This window comes from Sarcophilus harrisii, chromosome 1 (assembly GCF_902635505.1).
Source record: "Sarcophilus harrisii chromosome 1, mSarHar1.11, whole genome shotgun sequence".
Taxonomy (NCBI): domain Eukaryota; kingdom Metazoa; phylum Chordata; class Mammalia; order Dasyuromorphia; family Dasyuridae; genus Sarcophilus; species Sarcophilus harrisii.
The window spans coordinates 27165812-27192198 of record NC_045426.1 but is presented as its reverse complement, the minus strand read 5'-3'; the positions used below and the strand labels follow the sequence as shown (position 1 = coordinate 27192198).

The 26387-nt window shown below is 38.3% G+C and overlaps 1 protein-coding gene across 1 annotated transcript in view; it reads left to right on the top strand.

The window, feature by feature from the left end:
• Positions 1–26387, top strand: part of MAGI1 (membrane associated guanylate kinase, WW and PDZ domain containing 1) — a 691778-nt gene that overhangs the window by 588347 nt on the left and 77044 nt on the right. Inside the window, exons 8-12 of the mRNA XM_031963081.1 lie at positions 3731–3788; positions 5705–5859; positions 8099–8191; positions 19266–19448; positions 21491–22137. Coding sequence (XP_031818941.1) covers positions 3731–3788; positions 5705–5859; positions 8099–8191; positions 19266–19448; positions 21491–22137 — 1136 coding nt within the window. The remainder of the gene's footprint in view (positions 1–3730; positions 3789–5704; positions 5860–8098; positions 8192–19265; positions 19449–21490; positions 22138–26387) is intronic.

The window sequence follows — 26387 nt, the reverse complement described above, 5'->3', positions numbered from 1 at the left end:
TCTGGGCTATCATCTTATACCTATCAGACTGGCTAATATGACAAAAAGAGGAAAATTATAAACATTGGAATGGATATGGAGGATGTGGAGAAAATGAGACAGCAGTTCATTGTTGATGGAGTTGTGAACTATTCTATTCTGCTCAACTATTCTGGAGGGCAATTTGGAACTATTTCCAAAGAAAGGGCTATAAAAGTATACGTATCCTGTCCACTACCTTTTCCCTGGAACTTGGTCACATTCCCAGTCAATCTTATTGTTCTTATTTAATAAAATTAATATTAGTTAATAACATCAATTCATGTTAAATCTAATTATTGATACCAAATGGTACTAATAATATTGAATAAAATTACTGTGAATTGATATATGTAATAATAATATTAAATAATAAAAAATAGCATGATCCCATTTGAACCCCACAATAATCTTTGAAGGAAGAAATGCAAGGATTGTTTCCCCCATTTGCCAGATGAGGAATTTGCTTCTCAGAGAATGTAATGAGTTACCCAGGCTCTCACAGCTTGACTCTCCCCCACCCACTCATTCTTCCCTGGACTTCCTAATACCATGCCCAGTGCCCTAGCTCCTACTCCATACTACTTCTCCCTCACCTAGAGGCTGTTGAGTGGCTGCTGTTAAATATATAAAATACATTGACATTATTGGAAGTACCAGGAAGATTTTTAGAGTTTTCTAGTTTTCTTTTAGAAATTAACCTGTTCAACCTGTTTAAACCTGTCAAATCTGTTTAAAATGTACATATGTTTCATCTAAGTTATCAATTCTAAAAATTAAGTGTTCCTTTAAAAAAAATCACCCCATGTTATTACCTGTGGTCCCTTATTATCCAATTTTATGGACAAGTGATCAGGAAAAAAAATAAGTTTAAGTAACCAAATTTGAAAAGTTGTGATTAATCCTAGTGAAACCGTGTGTTTCTGGGTGTACCTCTTGCCTTATTCCCACATGTTTAACACTTTCATCTGGCCCATCAAAGAATAAGCATGAAATCACATGCCACATTTTATGTTTTTTAATTTCCTGATTCGTCTCTTTGTTCCTAATGGGTTGGAAACATTCTTCTGGCTTGTTTTTATTTAGATGGTAATTTTTAGTGTTCTTTAGGCAAGCTGTTTCCCAAACCTTCCTGTTATAAAGGTCTCCTCTGTTTATGAGAATGCCAAGTGATGTCAACATCTGCAGAGGGGCCCCGGTGTACACTTAGCTGCTTAGGTTTGAAGGATTCAGAGACCTTGAAAACCTGCTAAGTGTAAAGAAAGGAGGGGCGGGAGAACAGGAGGTGGGCCCTGGCTTTTTGTTTGCAAACAACGCACATGTGGAGGAAAAGCTGTGAAAGGAATGTCTCTTGATGCTCAGCCAAACCTGAATGCGAATGTAAACTTGGAGTAATTAGGCTGCCTGTGTGTATCTATGAGTTTGCTCCTCACTCTTTTAGACTTCTGCTCACAGAGCTAAACTTGATGACTTCTCTCTGGGCTTTTTAGCTAAGATTGACCAATGATTAGGTAATGTCAGCTACAGCACTGCCTACCCTTAATGGAAAATAGGTAGGTAGGTAGGAAGGAAGGAAGGAAGGAAGGAAGGAAGGAAGGAAGGAAGGAAGGAAGGAAGGAAGGAAGGAAAGAGAGAAAAGAAAGAAGGAAGGAAGGGGAAGGGGAAGGAGGGAGGGAAGGAAGGGAAGGAAGAAAAGAAAGAAGGGAAGGAAAGAAAGAAAAAAGAAAGGAAGAAAGAAAGAAAGAGAAAGAAAGAAAGGAAGAAAGAGAGAAAGAGAGAGAAGAAGAAAGAGAAAGAAAGAGAAAAAGAAAGAAAGGAAGGAAGAGAAAAAAGAAAGAGGAAGAAAGAAAAGAAAAAGGAAAGAAGAAGAGAGAAGCAAGTGAAGGAAGAAGGAAAAAAGGAAGGAAAGAAGGAAGGAGCAGTGACATCAGAATAAATAATATTTAGAATTATTTGTCTTCCAAGTCAGGTCTTCATGACTGTTCAGGAGTGACATTCTGTGTTGAAATATTATTTTAATATGAGCTTATCTTAGGTATAGAATGTGAGGGTTTAAGCAGTAGTACTAAGATTGAATTTAGTCATTTCTCTAAGGAATAAAAAGATCATAGCATAAAAGATGACAGAACTTGGGTGTCTAAGTCATAATTATATTTAGAGAAAAGATTTTGTTTTATGTTCGTCAAATGAAGTTATCTAGAGGATTGCCTTTTATTTAAAAAAAATGGAGATAAGGTAGAACCATGTTAAAGAAAAGCTTATTACTTCATGGAGATATTTGGGATCAAATATTCCAGAGAATTAAGGCCTGATATAATAGAATTAGGGCAGCTAGGTAGTGCAGTGGATAGACTGCCAGGTCTGGAGTCAGGAAAACTCATTTTTATGAATTCAAATCTGGCCTCAGATGCTACCTACTTTCATGATTCTGGGCAAGTCACTTAAATACATTTGCCTCAGTTTCTTCATCTATACAATGAGCAGGAGAAGGAACTGGTAAACCACTCCAGCAGCTTTTCCAGGAAAACCTCCAATGGGCCTCACAAAGAATTAGACATGACTGAAAACAACTGAACAACAGCATATTAGAATTATCTTGCATAATATGTGGTAATTAGTGCTATTCCCAATCTCACTTTTACTAACAAAGTCCATTGTTTGGAATAATTTCTTAGAAATCCATAAAAGGTAAATAACCTAAGGACAAAGATTTGAGCAAATCAGAGACCAAAATGTGATACTATATATTAGTGTAGTAGAATAAAATCAATTTCAAGTATATTCCTCTATTTAAAATACCTGTTCATATTTTTGTTTTAGTACTAAATGATGAAAAGGCAGTGTGGTATAATGGATAGAGAGTTGACTTTGGAGACAGGAAGACCTAGATAGAAGTCTTGCCTTTAATACATATTGGCTGTGTGATCTTGGGCAGTCACAGGTCTAATCCTGCCCCCTTCCTGTTTTTTCTCAAAAAAGGGGAAAAATAAAATCATAGGTCTAATCCTAATACCCACCCATCCCAGGAAAATCAATATAAATAGAATTTAAATTAGAAATAAGAGAAAAATATGATTGTAATTGTATATTCTCCTGTGGTGGGGGAAAGTATAGTATTAGGTTGATTAGTTTATTTGAAAAGGAGGGTGGGAGAGAAAGATTTAATTTCTCTTTCATTTTTCTTGTCTTATAAAGAAGTTAAGAAAGGAGGGAAGAAAACTATAAATAATATGAACCAAAAAATATAAGTAAAATCACAACAATGGTAGTTTGTTTTTTTTCTTTAAAAATGAATGTGAGTACCAGCCCTGAAGTCAGGAGGTCCTGAGTTCAAATCTGGCCTCAGACACTTAACACTTCCTAGCTATGTGATGCTGGGCAAATCACTTAACCCCAATTGCCTCAACAACAACAACAACAACAACAAAAAAAAAAAAAAAAAAAAAAAGTGATAATTTAAATGAAAGGAAATCTGGAGCCACATTTCAGGACCCTCTTCCCTTCAGCAATTCTTCTGCTGCTTAAAATGTAAATGGTTAAATGTATGTCATCTAAGAAGACACAATTTTTTTTAAAAGATAGCTATTTTTATTAGGACATATATTTTAAAATGGAATGAGGGCTTCCTTCTATTTAACTCCATTGTCAAACACAGCCACTCCTCAAAGTTCCACTCTGAATACTAAACATGTTTTCCGTATTTTGTTTTCAGAATTGCCTGCTGGTTGGGAAAAGATTGAAGATCCTGTATATGGTGTCTACTATGTAGAGTAAGTGATGATTTTTAAAATCAGAATTGCATTTGTCTTCATTTTTTGAAATTAAATTTTATTTTCATGGAGTTCTCCTTTTTTCCCTGCCGTCTTTTTCTCCCCACTTCCTATGCTCATCCATAGATAAAAAACCAACAACAAAACTCTTTTGCAAACATGTATAGTTCAGCAAAATAAATTCTTATATTGGCTGTATATACATACATAAATGTGTGTGTATATATGTATATCTCAGAGTGTTTGAGATTATTTTTCCCAATGCTGGACAAACTGAGATTCCTACTACAGTGAGACATGAAGGATGATCAAGGGGAGTATTAATAAGTACAAGATGGAAAGAAAAGCTGCCAAGTTGTTCTCATTAGAAGAATCCACTTGTTAGCCTCCCTAGGCAAGATGAATGGCCATCTTGGGTCTTTAGAACGAGGGCCCCTTCTGTTGTCCTCTTCAGAAAACTAAAGGATGACTGAATACTAATAGCCTCATACATGGCAGAGAATTGGCCAAGCTAAGCTGGCCTAGAACTAAATAAATTCTAGTGGTGTCTGAGAGATGTGGAAAAAATGATGGGATTCCAAATCTGAATACTTTGGTGACTGTGAAAGTGAGAGAGAACCCTCAGGGCTCAATTGCCTTTTTCCATCACCTCAGGACTAGCCTGGTGTGGAGTAGTAGAAAAAAAAATGATGGATCCACTGCCTTTTGTAGTCAGCGCTTAGCTTGGTACACAGTAAATAAATGTTTATTGATTGGTTTGGAGTCAGAGATCCAGGTTCTGATCTTCCTTCTCTTTCTGTGATCTTATTATCCTTTGGGGCTTTAATTCCCACCTCTATGACTTTGCCAAGACTGGTTTTTCCATACTTGGAATGTGTTCTCTTCTTTCAATGCTCAGCTCCAACATCACCTCTTTTGGGAAGTCTTTCTTGATCCTCCCAGCTCTTGGTACTTCTTTCCCATTCCCCAAGATTATCTTCTTTAGACTTTGCATATGTTTATGTGAATATACAATTTCTGCCAAAAGAACGTAAGCTACCTGAGGACAGGGACTCTATCTTTCTATCTCTAGAACTTAGTCCAGTGAAACTTAGATGGTTTAATAAAAGTTTGTTGACTGATCTAGAAAATGAAGAGGTTGAACTGGATGATGATCTTTAGGACCTTTCTTTCTCTAATACTGGGATCCCATTTTGTGTTATTACTCCCCTCAAGCCTTGATTTACCAAAATCCTTCCTGTTTTCCTTGTACCTAAAGTAATCGGTGTATAGTAGGCTAGTACTCTTTCCCCCAGTATATGGACAAGTATGAAAATAAAACAGCCAAGAAATAAGATATTCACATGTAGCCTTGATTTTTATTACCTCTGACTATGATGAGAATTAATGAATAAATAATAGCCTTGGAAGAAAAGAAGGCCAGCTAAATGCTTAATAATAATCCCTGTTAAAAGGAAGATAACCAGCATGTGATTTTTTTTTTTCAGTCTTCTGGCATTAAGGCGTTATCCATTTCACACCTTGATGAAAGAAACTTGTGATGGGAAACTGTCAATCATGAAATATTCAGCATCCCATTATGAGTTTAGTATAGCAAGGGCTCTTGCTAGAAGATTGGTAGCTTAGAATCTCAGTGATCTGAGCACTATGTGTGTGCTCTCTCTCTCTCTCTCTCTCTCTCTCTCTCTCTCTCTCTTTCTCTCTGTCTCTTTTTTTTTTCTCTCTTTCTGTCTGTCTCTGTCTCTCTCAACTAAATATTTTGATAGGAAGAATAAGTTACAGCCTACCCCCTTCCCCAAACCCTTGACCCTCTTGATCCTTTTCAACTGAGGAGACTAACCTCTTGGGCTGAGGTCATCCCACTTTGAATTGTAATGCTTCCTAACTGAATAGTCTGTCTCTTTCTTCTCTTCTAGCCACATTAACAGAAAAACACAATATGAAAACCCAGTCTTGGAAGCCAAACGAAAGAAGCAGCTTGAACAACAGCAACAGCAGCAGCAACAGCAGCAGCAGCAGCAGCAGCAGCAGCAGCAACAGCAACAGCAACAGCAGCAGCAGCAGGCGGAAGGTTGGCACTCATTGGGAGCCTTCTGCTGGGGATGTTGGCCATCTCGGGGACCGGACACCCCACAAGGCCTTTGTTTGTCCTTTGGGAAAGCATCTCTTCTAGGGCTTTACTGTTTCTTAGGAATGACCATCAGAGGCTCTGGCTAGGGAGAAAGTGGCACCCCCACTGTCATCCTTCAGCTATCTCAGAGCCCACAAAAGGATCATTTCCTTTGATCCCAATCCCAATCCCATGCCTTGCTAAATCTTAATTCCTTTTGTTATGGTTGGTTTTCCATTTTTTGCTTTAACAGGATTGATTATAAGCCTAGTTTTTGAATTTCTACTTTGTTATAATTGATATTATAACCCCCTTCACCCCCCAAAAAAACTCTTTTCTTTTCAAAATGGGCATGGAACCTATTGGAAAAACAGTCACTGTTACTTGTGTGGCCTTAGGGGAGTTATTGCACTTGGGTGGGGGGAGACTCCATGTCGTCATGTTAAATGGAGGATTTGAAAGAGATAGCCTCTATGATCTCTTCTAATTCAAAATCTGTGATCCTAAGAGGAAGTTCATTATTTTGTATGCTTTATTTTTTAAACATAAGTAGTTGGATTTTTTGGATTGGACCTTTCAGTGTACTTGTATGGGGTGTTTCTGATAAGGAAGCTCCTTTACTAGTGTAAACTACCCTTTTCTCTACATATTTGAGTCTTAGAGAGTTAAACATCTTAGCCAGGTTCACTTAGAGAATTTGTGCATGTCAGGGGCAGGATTGGAATTCAACTCTTTCCAATTCCAGAGTGAACTGTATGTTCTCCGCCCCACATAGACTATAGATATAAGATTAAAAAAAAAACTTAAAATATGGTAATAGATGGACAAGGAATAGGACATGGCCCACCTTTACTAGTGATCTACATTAGGTAAATGCTTGGCTATTGACAACATAGCATAAGGAAGACCCAGATACAATTTCTACCTCTGATGTGGATCACTTGTGGGACTCTTGGTGAGTCAATTAATCTTAAACTGCTTTTTTTTAAATCTCTAGATCTAGGATGTTGGGATTTAATCTCTCAGTAGATCAGACAACTCTCTGAGACTGAATTATTGTATTTGGGGAAAGCTTCCCTGTGATATCAAAGGTCCAGGTCTACTTCAACTAAGTCCCTTTTTCTCTTTCCTTCGCCTCCATCCATCCAATAAAGCAGATACAGTTTTTTAAAAAAATCTTTTATTGTTTAACAGCTTGAACAGGTTCATTGTTTTCCTTGCTTTTTTCTTTTTCACCTCAAGGTGATGAAAATCATAAATATCACAAGTGAAGGCTGAGGTAGAACAGGGCACTATTAAATCCATTTGACTGAGAAAGAAGCTGACTCTGGGGCAGGTTTCCAGGGTCACTCACTGAGAGCTATTTTAGGGGTTTTCACTTGAACAAGACCAAACTTCTTTGGTTCAGTAGCCTTGGCAAAGCATCCTTTTTGGCTGGTATTTAGAGTGGCATTAAATGGTACCTATTAATTCCTGATTTCCAGGCCCAAACCCAAAGGACAGTTGTTAGTAACTCAACCGAACATTCCCTTAAAGGGGAATCTTGGAATTGTCTAAAAGACAGGAGTCTTTCTCTATAGAACTCATCCTGACCTCCCGTGACCTGGTTCTCAAGGTGGAGCATATCTCTGTGTTGGGATCTTTTATTCAATCCCATTTAGAGTTTCCTGGCCAAAATGAAAATGTGTTTTTCATTAGTCATAGAGCCATAATTTCCCCAGAAGATTATTCTAAGTTTTTATGTGGTACAGGGGAAAGGGTGCTGAAATCAGAAGATTTGGTTTCCATTGCTGGAAACTCACTCATTCCCACTCACTCATCCATGTGACCTTGGATAACTAACACACAATCTGGCACAATCTCAGTTTCCTCTTTTGTAAAATGAATAGCTTGGATTAGATCCACTTTAAATTTTTGGATAATTGTGTGAAGTTTTATTGGTTGTTTTGCTTTTACAACTCTACAATCTTTGCTGTGGATATTTTCTAGGTCTTTTTTTTTTTTTTTTTTTTTAGGGCATGAATTCCCATAAAAATCAAGATTTAGACTCTCCTAGCAATCTCTTCTCCCCATAAAAAACAAAAATAAAACAAAACAAAAGCAAACAAACAAAAAATTTTAAGACCAGGAGATTTTTGAGCATGTCAGGCATCCCTTTCAAGTACAAAGATTGACCACCTTCCTTGCTTTTTTTTTCTAGAATGGGCAGAAGACCATTCATCTCTCGCTGCTCCTGTTGTTCCAAACCATCCAACAAATAACCAGGAGCCTGTTAGAGAACTTCCACTTCAGGGTAATGTCTTTTCTCATCACGCTAACTTTAGCCCTATTGTTGACTTCCAAAGCAGTGATCTTGGAATTCTTAGACAATGGAAGGGATGCTCTAGGATTTCCTACTTACTTCTATATATCTTATCCCACTTAAGCCTCCCCCCACCCTATGAGGTGAGTGCTGGGGATTTTAAATTCATTCTACAGATGAGGAAACTGAGGATCACAAAAGCTAAAGTGATTTGCAAAACTTAGTAAATGTCAGAGATGGAATTTGAATCCAAGTCTCCCCAACTTAAGTACTCTTTCCACTGTACCACACTGACTTCTGGGGAGTGAGAAAAAAAAATACACACATTTTTAAGGAGCACTGTTTTTATAATTCTAAAGTCATTTCTTTGACTGTGGGAAAATAAAAAAACATGAAAGAGAGTCCAAAATTTCTGCTAATTGGACTCATAGCTGAGAGTGTTGAAAGCTTTTAGAGACATGAATAAATTTATTCATATCTAAAATTTCTGGCTATTAATGGCATTTTAGAGGTGGAATCTGCTGCCAGATATCATGGAGTATTTTATTAAGTAGAACTGCAGACCTCCAGAAGAGCTGAATTCACTGGCATGAGTACTCCATTCATTCAGATCAACTTTGTATCAGACTACTACGTATATGTTTTATGTATTCACTTTGTATTTATGCTACATATATACATACATGCATATCATGATGTATATATGTATGTTTATTGTGCATATGTATATATAGATGGACAGATATACCTATAGATATGTGTTCACTTCTATACACATACATATACGTATATGCACAGACATGTACACATCTGTTTATTGTTTCATATTCCTTTCTCCCATTAGATTGCCAGGTCCTTACAAGTACAATTACCCATTCTTTATATTTCTGTCCACAGAGTAGAGTGGCAGGAATAAGCATTTAAATACTTGTTGATTGGTCAATTCGATAAGCATCTTAAATATCTACTAAATGCTGACATCGGGCATACAAATACACAACCCAAAGATCACCTGCCCGAAGGTGGTTTATATTCTGCTTGAATGGAGATCACTACCCCTCCACAGTATGTTTAATGAGCCACTGTTATCAATAAAATTCACCTGGTGGCTGCCATTATGTTTGGATTCATCTCTTCCCTTGTGGCTAGGTTGCTTATAAGCTTCATAAGCATAGGCATGTAGCAGTAAGTGGCTCAAAGCCTTTTCTGATTTCTCTCAGTCCTTCTAGAGTTTTTTTTTTCTTGTTAATGTAGCCTTCATGAAGCCTGGATAAAGTTCAGGTCAGGATGGAACATAGGAGTCATGGGAAGAAGGACTGAATGTGAAGTGATTTAATATACATACACATGCATTTTTTTTAAATATGAAAGTCAAGACTCTCCATAGGAGATAGGGTTTTTCAAGACTAATATTAGCCCACATCATCCCATGGACCAAGCTTTGTTTTGTTTTTTTCCTGTAAGGAAAAATAGTTTAGTATTCTTGCCTTCCAAGTTCTAGTCCCCAAAACAGCTGCTGTCCATGCTACACTTTCAAAATGCATGTTAAAAAAAATTCCAAGGGTGTCTTGCGTGCATTCATTCACAAATAGACACCTGAAAGTGTCTTATTTTGAAAATTAGGAGCTTTAGAAACCTGCTATTTCCAGCCCTCATTACCCCTCCAAAATAGGAAGCAGCAATTCTTAAGAACAAAGGAGGAGCTGTCCAACCAGCTCTCCCTGGTAGCAGAAAGAGAGGGATGGGAGAGCTAAAAAGTAATTGTGCTCACCACCGTTGTAGCTGGGAAAAGCACTGTGGAATAAGATCCAATGAAAAGCTTGTCAAGATTGCCTCCTTTCCTACCCCTTTTTTTTCCCTTCCAAGAGACTTGAGTATAATTAAAGAAGTGATTCTTACTGGGGATGTGTTAGATTCGTTGTCCACTGAGGTTTCTTCCAACTGAAATTCTCTTGAGATCGGGCGATGTAGTAGAGGACTTCTGTCTCTGGCAGTTGGAGAACCCAGCTTCAAATGCTACTTAAAAAAAAAATCTCTTTGCGTAACCCTGAGCAACTCAAAATATCTTATCATTATTTTTCTCCTCTACATGATGAGAGAATTGTTCTGAGTGGCCTACTGTAAGGTAGCATCTCTGTTTCTGTGACTTGGTGATGCTACAATTATGGGGGTTGTTAAGATGTGAATACAAAACAAATGTTGAGGAGAATTGCTTGTGCTGGGAAGTGTGGGGTCTTTAAGAGCAAAGAAATGTGTTAAAAAAAAAAAACAAACTGTGCAGGTGCTTCTGACCTTCTGAGTTTATTACCTCATCAACATGATGGTTCTTTCAGGTTGTCTAGATTATGTCATTGGTGGCTTCTTCCAGGGAAGTTCCCTGGTACTTTAGAAAAGAATTATTTCACCTTAGGAGTCTGGAGGTTGAGTTAGAGGGCCGGCTCCACCATTTGCCAGCAGCAGGCAGCTCGCTAAATCTCTGAACTTCAGTATAAGTGTCGGGAAAGTGGAGATGGTGATGTCTTCCCTGCCCAGCTCACACACTGTGGCAAAGCTGATCCGACAATAACGTAATAATAGCGGTTAGTCATTTTTCCAGTCATGGCTGACTCTTCATGACCCCATTTGGAGTTTTCTGGGCAAAAATACTGGCCTGGTTTGCCATTTCTTTCTCCAGCCTGTCTCATAAGTGAGGAACCTGAAGCAATTAGAGTTAACTGACTTGCTGGGGTCATAGGCTAGTAAGTGTCTGAGACTAGAGTTGAACTCAGGGAGAAGAGTATTTCTGCTTCCAGGTCCTTCACTCTAGCCTCTGCACCATCTAGCTGCCAACAGTAACAATAGCTAACATTTCTGTAGAACCTACTATGTGCCAGGCACAGATCTTCCTCACAGCCCTGACAAAGCGAGCCTTTATTTTCCTCATTTACAGAAGAGGAAACTGAAGAAAACAAAGGTTAGATGATTAGCCCCGGGTCCCACTGCTAATAAGTGTCTGAAGCTGAATTTGAACTCAGGTCTTCCTAACTCTAGTCCCAGTGGACTATCCACTGTGCCTCCCAGCTGCCCCACTTTCTGCCTCTGTCTAAACCGAATCCCATCTGAACCATTGATTTAGATGTTGGGAATTCCTTGGGGGGGGGGGGGGGGGGGGGGGTCTTTTTTTTTTTTTTTTTTTTTTTTTTTTTTTTTTTTTCATATCACCCTGTGCCTGACACAGTAACACAGTACAGGATACATAGTAGGAACTTTAATAAATGCTTAGTTGACTAGCTGACTGTATAAAATAGGGAGATTAATTTTTATATGTGTGGTTTCTATAATGATCCCCATGGCCTTATATTATTGCTAATAATAATAGCAACAACATTAATAAATAGTAATAATCCTTCAATATAGAGGCTTTTAACTTAAAGTATATGAATAGATTTCAAGAGGAATTTATGAATTTGGAAAGGAAAAGAAAATTAAAATTTGATTTTCCTTAACTTTTGGTTTCCTTTGTATATGTAAATATATATATATACTTTATTGCACATATATGCTTATATATGTAAGTATATATAAGTACATATACATATTTATGTGTGTATATATACATATATATGTGCATTTTAAAGTGTTATTCTGATTTTGAGAAGGATCCCATAGTCTTTACCATACTACCCAAGGGGTCCAGGAAATTAAAAAAAAAAAATTGAAAATCTTTGCTCTAGAAGCAATATAGCCTGGTAGAGAGAGCCAGCCTTGGAGAAAGAAAAATGCTGTCACATGCTGTGTGACCTTGAACAAGTCAACTTAAATGTTCAATGTCCTCCATGTAGCTTACTGATGTTGAGTTGCCAATTTGTGGCAATGGAGGAATGGAATTACATCTAGACTCATGTTTAAAAACAGTCACCACAAAAAGTTAGTTGTAATGATTTTCATTTAGTTTGCTTCGATCTTATTTAATAGGAGAAAAAGCAAATTAATGGGTCAATTAGGTGCTTCTGACCTCTTTATGTACTGTACAACTGTGTGTACCCAGAGATAAATCCACTTCTCTTCTTTAAAATGTACCAGTCGAACAGTAGGGTTAAACTAATCCCTACCACATGTTCCCTGTTTGTTATCAGGAAAATCACTTCACTGTTCTCCAGGCCTCAGTTTCCAAATCTATAAAACAGGGGGCAGAGAGTTGGAATAGATGAGGACTTCTTAAACATTTCTCACTCGTGACCCCTTTTTTCACTTGAGAAATTTTTATGCGATCCTGGGTATATAGGTATATAAAATAGGTATACATAAATCAAACATTTACCGATAATAAATCAGAACTTCGCAACCCCCACATTCAATTAACAAGACCCCACAGGGGGTTACAAACCCCTAGTTTGAGAGGCTGAGAACTAAATGATCTCTGTGAATCCTTCTCACTCCAAAATAGCGATTTCAGATTTTAAATATTCCAGAGTAAATAACACCCCTGGAATATGACCAGCTCCCTTGGGGAGCCTCCATGTTCATATCTTTATAGCCGAATGGCAGTGAGTGCCTTTGGGAAGTCCCCAGCGTCTACAGCAGGAAACAGCCAGGTTTTCTTCCTGAAGAGTCCTAATGAGTTAATCACTTTTTTTAAAAAAGGTGGCTTTTGGAAGGACCCTGGTATAAAGTGAATAAATAGAAGCTCTCGCGATATTTAAGGGAGCGTCTGAAATCTTCTCTCAGGTCTTTGGGGTGTGTGTGTGTGTGTGTGTGTGTGTGTGTGTACATGTGCACATATGTTTGACTAGTGGTCTCTCTAGGACATCTTAAAGCTGACCACAAGAAGCAGCCTAAACATTTGCTCACTTGCTCTTGCGCGCCCTCTAGTGCACACATGGAGACTTGCACAGCACTCACCCACTTCTCTACCTTCAGAGAGCCTTTTCACAGTTCTTCTCCAAACCACTTTGTAATTTAGGCTAAACTCCTAAAAATTCAGAGTAACTGTCTCGCCTCTTATAGTTAATTATATATAATTATACATATACGTATATGTATATATATATATATAATTAAAATGTATATGTTATATATGTATATAATTTTGTGAGACAATTGGGTTAAGTGATATAATTCTATTAGAGGAAATATCGTTTGTGTTTTCATACGTATATACGTCCATGTATAAACATGAAGTGTTTGCCTTTAACTTTATGTGTTTTTATATGTACAGTTAATTATATTAGAGAAAATATTGTTTGTGTTTTTATATGTATGTACGTCTGTATAAACATGAAGTGTTTGCCTTTAACATTGTGTGAGACATATGTGAGACAGAGGGACATAGACTGACTTTTTCCTTTAAAAAACATCAAGGTATTTGTCTCTCTTTAATGTGGCTGGTTTAAATATAGATCTTTTTTTTTTTTTTTAACTAAACCTGTGACCTTAATGGGAGGGGGGACAATTTAAGCATTTACTAAGCACCTACTATGTGCTAGACAATATATTTAATGCTTTTGCAAATATTATCTCATTTGATCCTTACAACAGCCTACCTGGGATGTAGGTGCTGTTAGTATCCCTTATTTGTGCTCCTGGACTAAGGTCACACTTGAGCTGAACTCCTTTTTTTAAACCACAGAACTCTAACTGTCCTGATCTGACATTTTATAAATGAGTAAGGCAACAAGTATTTATTAAGCACCTACTGTATTCTGGGCACTCTGCTGAGCTCTGTTTATGTGAATATAAAGGATTCCCAGTGCTCCTACATATTTTACCATGTTGGGTCCCCTCCTTAGGAGTCAGTTGGAAAAAGCAGTGGCTCCTTGATTTTCTATTTGATACTCAGCTTTTTGAAGGAAACTACAAGGCAGCCATGTGTGGCTCCTCCTTTTGCATTTAGCCAAAGGAAAAGTGTGTGAGATGGAGCAGATGTTTCAGTGATTTTTCTCATCAAAACCAGTCTCTACCTGTAGATTCTGGGTGATCTTTACCTGTGGCTCTCCATCAATCCTCCTCCTAGGCAGGCAGGTTTTAGCTCCTGCCCTGTTATTCATGTGACCTCAATAAATCCCCTCCTCATTTGAGGGAGTTAGGTTGTACAATGGGCAGAGCAGTGGACCTGGAAGCAGGAAAACCCAAGTTCAAATCCGGCCTCATATAATAACTGTATTTTGGGCAAAATGCTTTGCCAGCCTCTATTTTTTCATCTGTACAATGGGGGTAATAATAGCACCTAGCTTCCAGTGTGATTGTGAGGATCAAATGAGATGATATTGTAAAACACTTTGCAAATCTTAAAGTTCCATACTTCACTTTTATTATCATGAGTATTAATTTGTAAAATGGGAGGTTGGTGTTTTGTAGATGCTTTTTGAATATCTGTCTTCTCACTTACCTTTTCGTTGTGATATTGGATAGGGATCTGGACCAAGATTTATGTAGAATCAAGTTCATAAATAACCTCAAATACTTACTGTCTTTTAAACAAGTCAGCTTAACCTCTATAAGTCTCCATTTTTCCATCTGTAAAATGGGAATGGCAACAGCATCTAGGAGGTGCAGAGGATAAAGTGCTGGGCCTGGAGTCAGGATGATCCATCTTCTTGAGTTCAAATCTGGCCTTATACATTTAATAGCTGTGCCATGTGACCCATGCCAAGTCTTTTCACCCTGCTTATTTCAATTTCCTTCTCTATATAACAAGCTGGAGAAAAAAATGACAAATCACTCCAGGATCCCAAATGGGTTCATAAAATCAGATACGACAGCACTCACCTTCTTGTAAGAATCAAATGATATAATATTTGTAAATCTCAAAGCTTATATATAATGCTAGCTGCTACTGTTGTTATTAATATAATTATTATTATTAATTTGTAGAATGAGAGGATGAGACTAAATGGCTCCTACCCAACAGATTCAAAGTATCTGTCTGGATCATTTGATTTTTTTTTTTTTTTTTTGGAGTATCTACCATCATCTGCTTCTCTTTCCCTCATGCTACCTGACCATGACCATGGGTAGAATGTTGGAGTTGGAATTAGATGAACCTGGTTTCAAATCCTTCCAAAAACACTTGTTGTGTGACTCTGAGCAAGTCACTTAGCTTATCTCATGGCGTCAAGGTTTTGATTGAATGACCAAAAGGCTCTTTTTAGCTTAAAACTGAGAAGGCATAGAAGCTGATGGGTATTAGTGGTTTCCAAAATCTTATGCACATGAGCTCTCACCCTCATTTTGCTTTTTTTTTTTTCATGTAGAAATAAAACACGAGACAAAGACCGAGCTGCTAATCACATTTTGCCAGCTTCATCAAAAGGCTGTTACCGAAGAAGTGATTTGGCTCCTTATTTATGTCACTTAAGTCTTTCTATCATAGAAGTATTTCCTCTGCCCTTTCTTTCAATCAATCTGGAACAAAGTTTTTAACCTGGAGTCAGTCAACTTCAACCCCCCCGCCCCCCCATATTTCAATAACTAAATATAATTGATTTTTTGATAAACCTATATATTTTATTGTACTCATTTTAAAAAATTGAACGATTTCAAGAAGGCCTTCCTTGACTTCAACACAGTAACAGAAGGGTCATAAAAAAAGGAAGTTTAAAAAAAAGTTAAATTTTAGCATATAAAATACCATAAATTCTTTATCTCTAAATTGTAGCCTATTAGTGTGATGTATCATGTCTTCTTACAGGTACAAGTCTGGCTTTGAGCCTATGCCACATGTTCTTGATGGTTCAGTTAGATGGTTGCCTTGACAACCCTGTGGCCCACAATCCTCTATGGCTATTAACATCACCTAGCTGACTCCTGATCCATATGTTAGTGAGCCAGGGTCTGGCTGTCTCCCATAGGGCTCCTCAAAGTAAGAGCTACTGTCCTCCCCCATTTTGACAAAGTCATACTTTATCTAGCTTCCAAAAGAGCTTGCTCCTTGAAGCTACCCTAGAGAAAAGAGTCCTCAATGCGACTACCATTGTAGGCAGTTTGAAAGAGCTTTTTAAAAGCAAAGAACTTTTTGAAATATGCAATTAAAAATTGTATGGGTGCCCAGAGACCTTTTAAAGGTCCTGAGTACATTTAGAGATCTAAAATTAACTCTCACTGCTGGGTGCCAGGTCCTTCGTTAAAGGGGTACATGGTTTTTAATAGTTTTGGGTGGAAAGTAGAAGAGAAAAGGAGAACGGGGAAGATGTAAAGAAAAGGATTCTGGGATATGAGGGCAATGTCTCCAATGTAAGCTAGAATGAGAATCCCTCCCCACTCCCTGTTCTCCTCGAACATTATTGCTGAGAACTGTCTTGATGTATTGGAGAGATTGGATCTATATAGGTGGCAGATTCCACCAAAAAAGATAACTCAGAATCAAGAAGTAAACAAGTTACAGCTAAAGAATTTTTGCTGAATAGATTTGAAAAGTGCCATGTGACATAGCTGGATTTTAATCTGATGAGTTGCAGGCAACTTTGTTAAGTTTTCCAACAATACAGGTCTGCATCATTTCAATAAGGATCCCACATGTGTCTTTACTGAAAGCCTGATGATAAATATTGCTCTTGTGGAAGAATAAGACTGAGACAGGATTGGAGTTTGAAGTCTTGGGTTCACATCCCCACTACTTACTCTGAGTGAATTCTAGCAAGTCATATCATATAATCATAAAAGCAAAGCTCTTAAGCTAGAAGAACTTAATAGACTTTCTAACTCAACAGTTTCATTTTAGAGAAGAAGCAGTAGAAGTCCAGGAACATTCATTGATTTGCCCAAGAGAAGTCACTTACAAATAGTAAGCATCAGAAGTAGGAACTGACCCTAGATCCATGGAATCAAGAGGCAATGGTTCTGTTCTTCATAACATCCAGAACTCTGAAATCAAGGAGTTGGGGTGATGTGGTCTCAAAGGCTGCTTCCTGTTTAAAACCTAGAAATCTATGATGGACACAAGTTTGTGTTAATAAGAGAGACTTTCACTTTTCAGGATATTTTCCTGCACGTTGATGTAATTTTTCTTTGGGACCTCAAAAACCAATTCATAGGATTTTATGCCTTTCAAAATAAATTCTTCCCCTTTGATTGTAAGTAAGGTTTTTGTTCCAACTGAACACACAAACAAATGAGATCCAAACTCACTTGACATGTTAAGGATCCAAATTTGAACAAAAATTGCTGCTTTTTCTTTTAATGACTAGTATGAAGCCATGTGAATCTGGCCATCTCCCCCCCCCCCCCAAAAAAAAAAAAAAAAAAAAAAAAAACTCTGTAAAGTCAAAAAACACATGAACTGAAACCAGGAAAAACTTTCTGATGTTGGATATTCATTTTAACTGTCTTAACAATTGTTGAGTTGATCAACCAGGCAGTCAGTATGTATGTATGTTCTGTGCATCATGTCTTGACAAAAGTATGACATAAATGAATAGAGAAGTTTTTCCTAAGATAGCCAAAAATGTTTCTTTAGTATTTGTCTCTGGGAAATAGTACAGATTATTATGTTTTCTCATTATTATGTTGTTCTATTATGTTATTATATAGATGATTATTTTCTATATACTTGTGACAGATTTTTATAATATAGATTTAATACTAGAACTTTTTATGTTTTTCTATTGGGAAGCAGCAGGATACAGTGGGGAAAATAGTGAATTTAGAGTCAAAAAACCTGGGTCCAAATTCTGACTGCCATTTTGCCTCTTATGTGAACTTGAGAAATTCAACTTAACCCTTCTGACCTAGTTTTCCTTGTCTAAAAGATGAGACCCAGATGAAGCCTATGGGCATCCTTTCAAAATGGGATCAGAAATTCGTTGTTTGTGTATCTAGGGTCTCTTCCATTTTTACCTTGTGATCTTTTACAGTCTCTTTTCATTTGCTTTTGTCCAATCAATGAGCCAATATTGATGAAATGCCTACTCTGTGCTAGACACTGGATTAAACTTTAACGTAAAAAATCAAAGAGTCACAAGAACCTAACAACATTCTAAGAGGAAAGACATTGCCTTTCTTTCGGTTTGTATATACATTCCCAGCACTTAAGCAGAGGCCTGGTACATAATTAGAACTTAATATTTACGAGTCTGATATTATTACTGAGATTATTGTTAAATTTATTGACTTGAACCATATGTGTCAAACCATTCACAGAATATACACCCACATAATATGAATACAAATCTATATGTCTATATCTATGTATAGATAGAGATCTAGAGATCTAGAGAGGGAAAGAATAATGAAAAGTAATTAAATATGATGTGGGCAGTTAGATGGCACAGTGGATAGAACACTGAGACTGAAGTTAGGAAGAGCCCAGTTCAAATCCAGCTGAGGCACTAGCTGTGTAACCCCAAACAAAGGGCATAACCCTTTTTGCCTTAGTTTCCTCATATGTAAAATGGGCTGGAGAAAAAAAAATGGCAAATCACTCTAGTAACTTTGTCAAGAAAACCTCAAAGGGGGGGGGGGGTCATGAAGAATTGGATTATGGCTGAAAGTGACTGAACAACAGCAACAAATACAGAATAACTTGGAAGGGCAAGTACGTTGAGAGAAGCATGAACGATTTTTCATAGAAGATAGTGATTAGGCTGTGTCTTGATTAAAGAATAGGATTTTATGAGGTGGAATTGAGCACATTTTCAACAAGAGGAATATCCCAGTGCTAAGGGATAGAAATGGCCATTGGAATGTCATGTATGAGGAACAGGAAGAAGACCAGGTAGACAGGGTGGGAGGGGAATTAATTTACAATGAGGCTGAAAAGCTAGGTTTAAAATGCTTTAAATGCTGGTTTACATTTGAGTCTATAGGCCTTAGGAAGCCACTAGAGTTTATTCAAAGGGGAGACTGACATGGTCTGATCAGTGCTGAAGGAAAATCCCTCTGAATTCAGTGTGAAGGATGGATAGAAATGGGAACAACCTTGAGGCAGGGAGACAAATTGAGAAGCTAGTGTAATAACCCATACAATAGATGGTAAGGACCTGAACTAAAAATTATGGGAAGGGTGATGGGGTCAGATTCAAGAGATATTGTGGAATTATTGGGGGATTTTTTGGTTTTGTTTTTAATTTTCCCTTCTCTTTGAAACCAGGTAAACCTTTTTTTACACGAAATCCATCTGAGTTGAAAGGCAAGTTCATTCATACAAAACTGAGGAAAAGCAGCCGAGGCTTTGGTTTCACTGTTGTTGGTGGAGATGAGCCTGATGAATTCCTCCAGATCAAGAGTTTGGTCTTGGATGGGCCCGCTGCATTGGACGGCAAGATGGAAACAGGTAAAGTGCTTGTCTGTGAGAAATGGATTGAGCCTTCTACAGTGTGGTAGCCTGGGTTAAAATCCCAGCTTTTGCACTTACTACTACTGTCAGAAGCTGTGGACAGGTCACTGTCCCTTCTTAACCTCAGTTGCCTTCTTAATAAAATGAGGGATCCTTGCGTAGATGGCTTTTAAATCGCCTTCAAATTCTAAACCTTCTATGATTCTTCCTTCTTGGGGGCATTTTATAGATTCTACAAGTTGCTAAGCAGTACATACAATGATCAAATGTCTATAAAATGTTCTGCAAACTTAAATTGTTGATTCTTAGCATTATAATGAGTAGTAGTATCAGAGATAGGGACTTATAATTTCATTGACATAGGGTCCAAGGTAAGGAAATTCTCTCACTCAATGCAGGGTAGCAGCTGTTCTAAAACTTACAGCCTCAGAGCAAAAGTCCTTGGTGAGTATTTATGAACTTAAAAAAAATGATAATTACATATCAATGTAATTGCTTTCCTTGGAAATCCCACAATTTATTGCATGTATTTTATAGCATTATTCTGAGAAAAGGCCCATAGACCTCCCCAGACTGCTAGAGAGGTAGTGGATACTTAGCAGATACACTTACTGCCTAGCTACCTGTAGAAGCTACATTTCCTCATCTGGAAAGAACAATAGAATGAAAGATTTAGAACTGAAGTGAATTAAAAGTCATCTATCTCAGACCCCCTCATTTTACTAATGAAATAACTAAAGCCAACTATCCCTGCCTTAGAGTTTCATAGAGTACTGACAGGTCAAGTAATTTCATATATATATATATATATATATATATATATATATATATATATATACACACATACATACATATATGTGTGTTTGTTTCTGTGTATATAAACATATATACATGTATATATATACATAAATACACACAGATACATATCAATGTGTGTATACGTAATATATAATGTATACTTAATATATATATATATTTAATAAAAATGCATTATTTATTCTTCTTTACATTTACCAATACTTAAACATATGTTCATATATAACTACACATTTCTATAACTACAATATCTAGGGCAACTAGTTGGTACACAGAGCATTGGGTTTGAAGTCAAGACTCCTCTTCCTGAGTTCAAATCTGGCCTCAGACACTCACTAGCTGTGTGACCCTGGCCAAGTCTCCTCACTCTATTGATCTGAGTTTCCTCATCTATAAAATGGCACAGGAAATGGCACTCTAATATCTCTGCCAGGAAAACCCTAAATGGGGTCATGAAGATTTGGAAATGACAGAAAGGAATAAGTAACAAAATATAGTAAAAGGATAGGACTGTACCTATCAATGCCATTGTTCTAGCAACTCCTGAATAAGAAAATACCCACCAGTTTAAATGGGCATTCTCCCTGCAATTTGTAGTCTTTGAGAGTTGCCTCAAGTCCTGAGACATAAAGTGATTAATGACTCCGGGTCTCACAACAAGTATGAGTTAGTAGCCTCTATTGATCCCATACACTCTTCCATCTCTCCAGCATAGCTTTATCCAGATGAATCTTCAAACATATATGAAAGGGTTACTATGTGTCAAGAACTGTGTTCAGTGCTAGAGAATCAAAGAAAAACAAAAACAGTCCTGCCTGGGAAGAACTTATATTATAATGGAATATGGCTCTCCATATATATTTATGTCATCAGGCAGCTGTATTTACCCAGCATATGAGCGATTCCCTTGCTTTGCCTTCTTTGGTAATTTACTAAAAGGTTAAATAAAACAATTATGGACACGTGTAATAGTGCAGAAATAACCTTAATGTTCTTAGACTGTTGGTGATCCCCATTCTGCAAAGAAGACATTAAATACATGTACAAAGAAGTACAATATTGAATATAAAGAAAATTAGGGAACAATTCCTCTGCCTTCCTAATACTTAGTCATCAAGTCTGTTTTCAGCTGTCTCATCACAATGCAGGGTTGGATGTTAATGATTAAGATAATAATTTCTTAGCCCATTAACTTTTTTCCCTCCAAAAACTTTCCTCTGCAGGGGACGTTATTGTCAGTGTGAATGATACTTGTGTGCTGGGACATACACATGCTCAAGTTGTAAAAATCTTCCAGTCCATTCCCATTGGTGCCAGCGTGGACCTCGAACTCTGCCGGGGTTATCCATTGCCTTTTGACCCAGATGATCCCAACACAAGCCTGGTGACTTCTGTGGCCATTTTGGATAAAGAGCCCATCATTGTGAACGGTCAAGAGAACTATGACTCACCAGCCAGCCACAGTAGCAAGACGGGAAAGGTCAACGGCATGAAGGAACCCCGACCCAGCAGTCCTGCCGAGGTGTCTTCAAATGGTTCCCATGGTTACCCCAACGATACTGTCTCTTTGGCTTCTTCTATAGCAACGCAACCAGAACTCATCACTGTTCATATAGTCAAAGGACCAATGGGTTTTGGCTTTACTATAGCGGACAGTCCGGGCGGAGGAGGTCAAAGGGTCAAACAAATTGTGGACAGTCCAAGGTGCCGAGGCTTAAAGGAAGGGGATCTCATAGTTGAAGTGAATAAGAAGAATGTGCAGAACCTCACTCACAATCAAGTAGTGGATATGTTGATCGAATGTCCAAAAGGGAGCGAGGTGACATTGCTGGTGCAACGAGGAGGTACGTTCAGCGGAATCACATTTTCAGTTTAGTTTAGTTTTGGTTTTTCTTCCCTTGGTTAACTCAATTCATTCCCACTAGGCTTTTCAGGGCTCACTTACATTTCTTCATTAGGTAAAAGAGACATGGTTAATTAGGTTTTTTTTGTTGTTGTTGTTGGGTTTTTCTTAAGACCAGAGAGTCCTTTCAGAATTTCTTGTGAGCGTTCTGAATTCTGAATCTGTCAGGCTGTGTGTATATATCTATGAATCTTTATGGTATTGTTTCTTATTTTCCTTAAGCTAAAGATTTCTTTTAAGCAATTTTCTTCTCCCGCTCTCTTAATTGCATACACATACACAAACATCCTCCACCTGCAAAGATACACTTGAGCAGGGGAGACGGTGTGGGGAAGTAGACAAAGCTTATGGCGGATGGCCCCAAAGTCATTTGTCCTGGGTTCAAACCTAGTGCTTCCCAAGTGTCCGTCAGCAAGTTTTTCAATCTCTGTGAACCTCAGTTTCCTCGGTTGTAAAGTGGCAAGATTAGACTGGATGATGTCTGTACCCCCTCAATGTCTGTCATCCTCTGATCCTCTGAAATGACTGAGGCATTCTCTTTGATTCCCTAAGAGAGTCTTAGGATCTTTAAAATGAAAAAATCCCTTTATAAATCTAGAAGCCCTAGGGAATCCTTGCCAAAATGGTAGTGCATCCGAATGCAGCATGGCTGGAATAGATACTTGGGACCATCCACAATGGTGATCTTCCAGTGTGAGCTGTGAGCATCTATTCCTACATCCCCAGTCTGACTGGTTTTGTCACATGGTGCAGACAAGATGCAGAAAGGGGAAGTTAATGAGATTCTTATCCTTCTATTTGTTCCATGGCAATTAATGGGCTCACTTGTACTCTTGCCACTTGAAGTCTCACATCTTTGCCTGTTTTAAGGTTGAAATGTTAGGAACTGTGCAAGAAACCTAGACTCTAGAACAAGCTGTCAGTGAGAATAAAAAGTATTCTCTCAATTCTGACTGTTCCTCTAGGAAATCCTCAGAAGGAAATTTCTTTTTCAGAGTAGCTGTCATTTCTATCAATAAAAGTAAGAGGAATCACTCTCACGTCTTGATCATCCTTTATAAACTGCAAAGGCATCCTAAAGAAGGGATTTGAGCATCAAGAGCATGGTACAGGACCAATCCGTGGTAGGTCCAAGGAATAAACCCACGCTCTTGGACTTCTGATCCAATGCCGTGCCCTACTTAACTCTGAATGATACTGGCTGTTTCTTATTTGCCCACTTATCCCATTGGTAACTTGGAAACTTTCAAAGGGCTCTGGGCACACGGAGGCCTTCTCTGACTCAGTCTTGGCTCTTTTTGGCAATGCATTCCTTTCAAAGAATAAACCCTCTGTCCTAACTCACACATTTGCTCTTTTGCTTTTGCTAAGGTTCTGATGAGCTTTTACAATTGGCCTAATTGCTGTGGATCAAAAGAAATCTAACCGTATGCCTACCAACACAAAAAAAAGTGCTAAAAACAATGCTTCCTGAATTTTGACTTTCCAGCATTAGCAAATGGAGCAGGTGATGGAGGACTGGTACTATTTGTTTTACAGTGCCTGTGTCATAGATTTCACAGAGTTAGAAACCCCATTTTATGGAAGAGGACTTTCCCCTTTCCCTCCAGTCCAATGAGGGGTAATCAGCCACCCAAGAGTACTCATGGCCAAGCAGAGACTAAGAGCACAAAATCTTAGATTTTGATATATCTGATCTCATACTCGTCATCCGTCCAATCAGTTCATCTTATATATGGGAAATCAAAATCCAGAGAGGTCACTTATTGGTCTGGGATCACATGACTTATAAAGTGGCAGACTGAGAATTTGAACCCAGATCCTTTAACTCCTAATTCAGTGCCTTTTTCCCTACCTTACTGCATCCATGTCTCCCAGTTTTATTCTTTGCCAGTCTGAAAACTTTTTCTAAGTTATACTCTCAGCACTGTGTGACTGCATGACAGTAAATTAAAGTGGGAATTTCTAAAATAGTGAAGTCTTGGTTGACACAGTGTTTACCCCAGAAACTAATTTAAAATATTAACAGTCTTGACAATACACCATATGCCTTTATGTTTGATTTATGCACGGAGTAGAAAGTTTGCAAATCCAAAGTTGGCAGACTAGCACCAGATACTATTAATCTTTCTGGGAAGTAGTATAAATATGTGTGTTCTGGCCGTTCATTAGTTATTTGTATCATAGCTGACATTTAATTATCCCTCTTATGTTGCATGGGCATAATGAGAAAGTTTGATCAAGGAAAAGAGACAGCTACTTTCACCAAGAGAGTCTATGGTCAGTTGACTTCCTCTGTCTAATGAGTTCCATTTCTGTCATCATGCCAAGTATGTAGATTGATAAACTCATTAAATCCAGATTGCCCAGGAGTTCTCGGGGATTCAAAGCCTGCAGTATCGGTTATTCCTAAGATCTTTCCCATCCCAGTCTGTTTAATTCCTGGTGCAGACAGATCAGAAAAGGGAATGGGAACCAGGCTTTGATTTCTCCAGATGGTTATCCCGGCCTCACCTATGCTTCTGGCTCTGATTTGGGGTTTGCTTTTGTCAGGGTTCGAGCGATTTTGAGTTGAACACGGTCTTTGGCTTTAAGTTTTCATCCCCAAATGAACCAAGTGCTCAAATTTAACTTGGCAAATTTCAGAGAAGTTTAGTAGATTAGTCTTGGAAATGCAGCAGTGATTGCTCCTCCCCCTACCAGGGGAAGGGAGGAAATATGGCCCCTTCCCTGCTGAGAAGAGAGCCTCGTATCAGTTGTTACCCGCTGGTTGATCAATGCCATTTCCTGAAAAGGGCTGCAGATAGAGAGAGCTTATCTCAAAACTGCAGCCAAAGACAAATGTCCTAGTTCTCATAATATCTGGGGTTTGTGTCTTTAACCTCTCATCCACACCCTCATTTTTAGAAACCTTTCTTCTGCCAGCACTATCTTATGGGAATTTTAGGAACCAGTCCCCCTCCCACCTTCTGCCCATCACCCCTTTTTCTGCTTTATCCAACAAGTTTGCATCTGTCTCTCTCACTCTCCTTCTCTTCATCTTTTTCTTTTTCTTCTTTTGTCTTCTTTCTGTCTCTCTCTGCTTCTCTGTCACTCTTTATGTCTGTGTCTCTCTTTGCCTCTCTATGTCTGTCTCATCCTTTTTCCCTTCATTCTTTCTTCTCTCTCTCTCTCTCTCTCTCTCTCTCTCTCTCTCTCTCTCTCTCTCTCTCGTCTTTGCCTCTGTTCTTTACCTCTCTCCTCTGCTTGTCCTTCCCTCCTTCTCCCTCTGCTGTCCATTGAGGAGACTGCGAGCACTTGCTGCCAGCTGGCCCCTGAGCATCCCTGCTCTGTGGAACTTCTCCCTTTTAAGGCAGTCAGGTGCCACAGTGACAGGGTGTCCAGAACATGATGTCAGAGGTCAATCACTGGTTGAGCTTGCAACAGATGGGGGATAGGGGTGGGTGAGTGGAGAGAAAATTCCTTCTGTCAAAGCACATTTCTCTCTATTTCTCCTTCCCTCTCTCTTCCTTTCCTTCCTCACCCTGTCTGCGCTTCCTTCTCCTTCTCTCTCTCTCTCTCTCTCTCTCTCTCTCTCTCTCTCTCTCTCTCTCATAAACATCTCTGGTTCTGAGCACTGGCACCATAGAGCTGAGTATGATACCATCCCTACACTTATAAAGCAACTAATCTAATAAAACAGAGATTACTCCAGCTATCTATAACAATTTAAACTTTTCTAATTGTTTTTCTTATAATGAGGCTGTTTGGAATAACAGAAAGAATGCTACATTTGGAAACAAAAGACCTGGGTTCAAATCCTGGCATGTATTACTTTGATATAAATTGGGGTGGGTCACAAATCTCCTTGGCCCTCAGTTTTCCTAGCAGCAAAATAAGGGGGTTAGCATGCATGGCTAGCAAGGTTCCCTCCAGTTGAAGTAAGTAGCGAAAGTATCCTCAGTTTCCACATAGAAGAACAGGGGCTGGACAGCCCCAATGCCCTTTCTGTGTTCACCTCTGCCAGAGCTGGGATTCAGATTCCTAGGAGCAACTTGGTTCTCCAGGTTCCCCCCTGCTTTGTGCTGACTCTCTGACGAGCCTCCTGGCTCTTGGTTAGGACATTTTTCATTCCTCTAATTCCAGCCCATTGGTAGATGAACAATTTTTAAAATGTTAAACTTAACTAGTCAGAATATAGTCAATATATCAAGAGAATCATAAGAGCTGACTTTTTC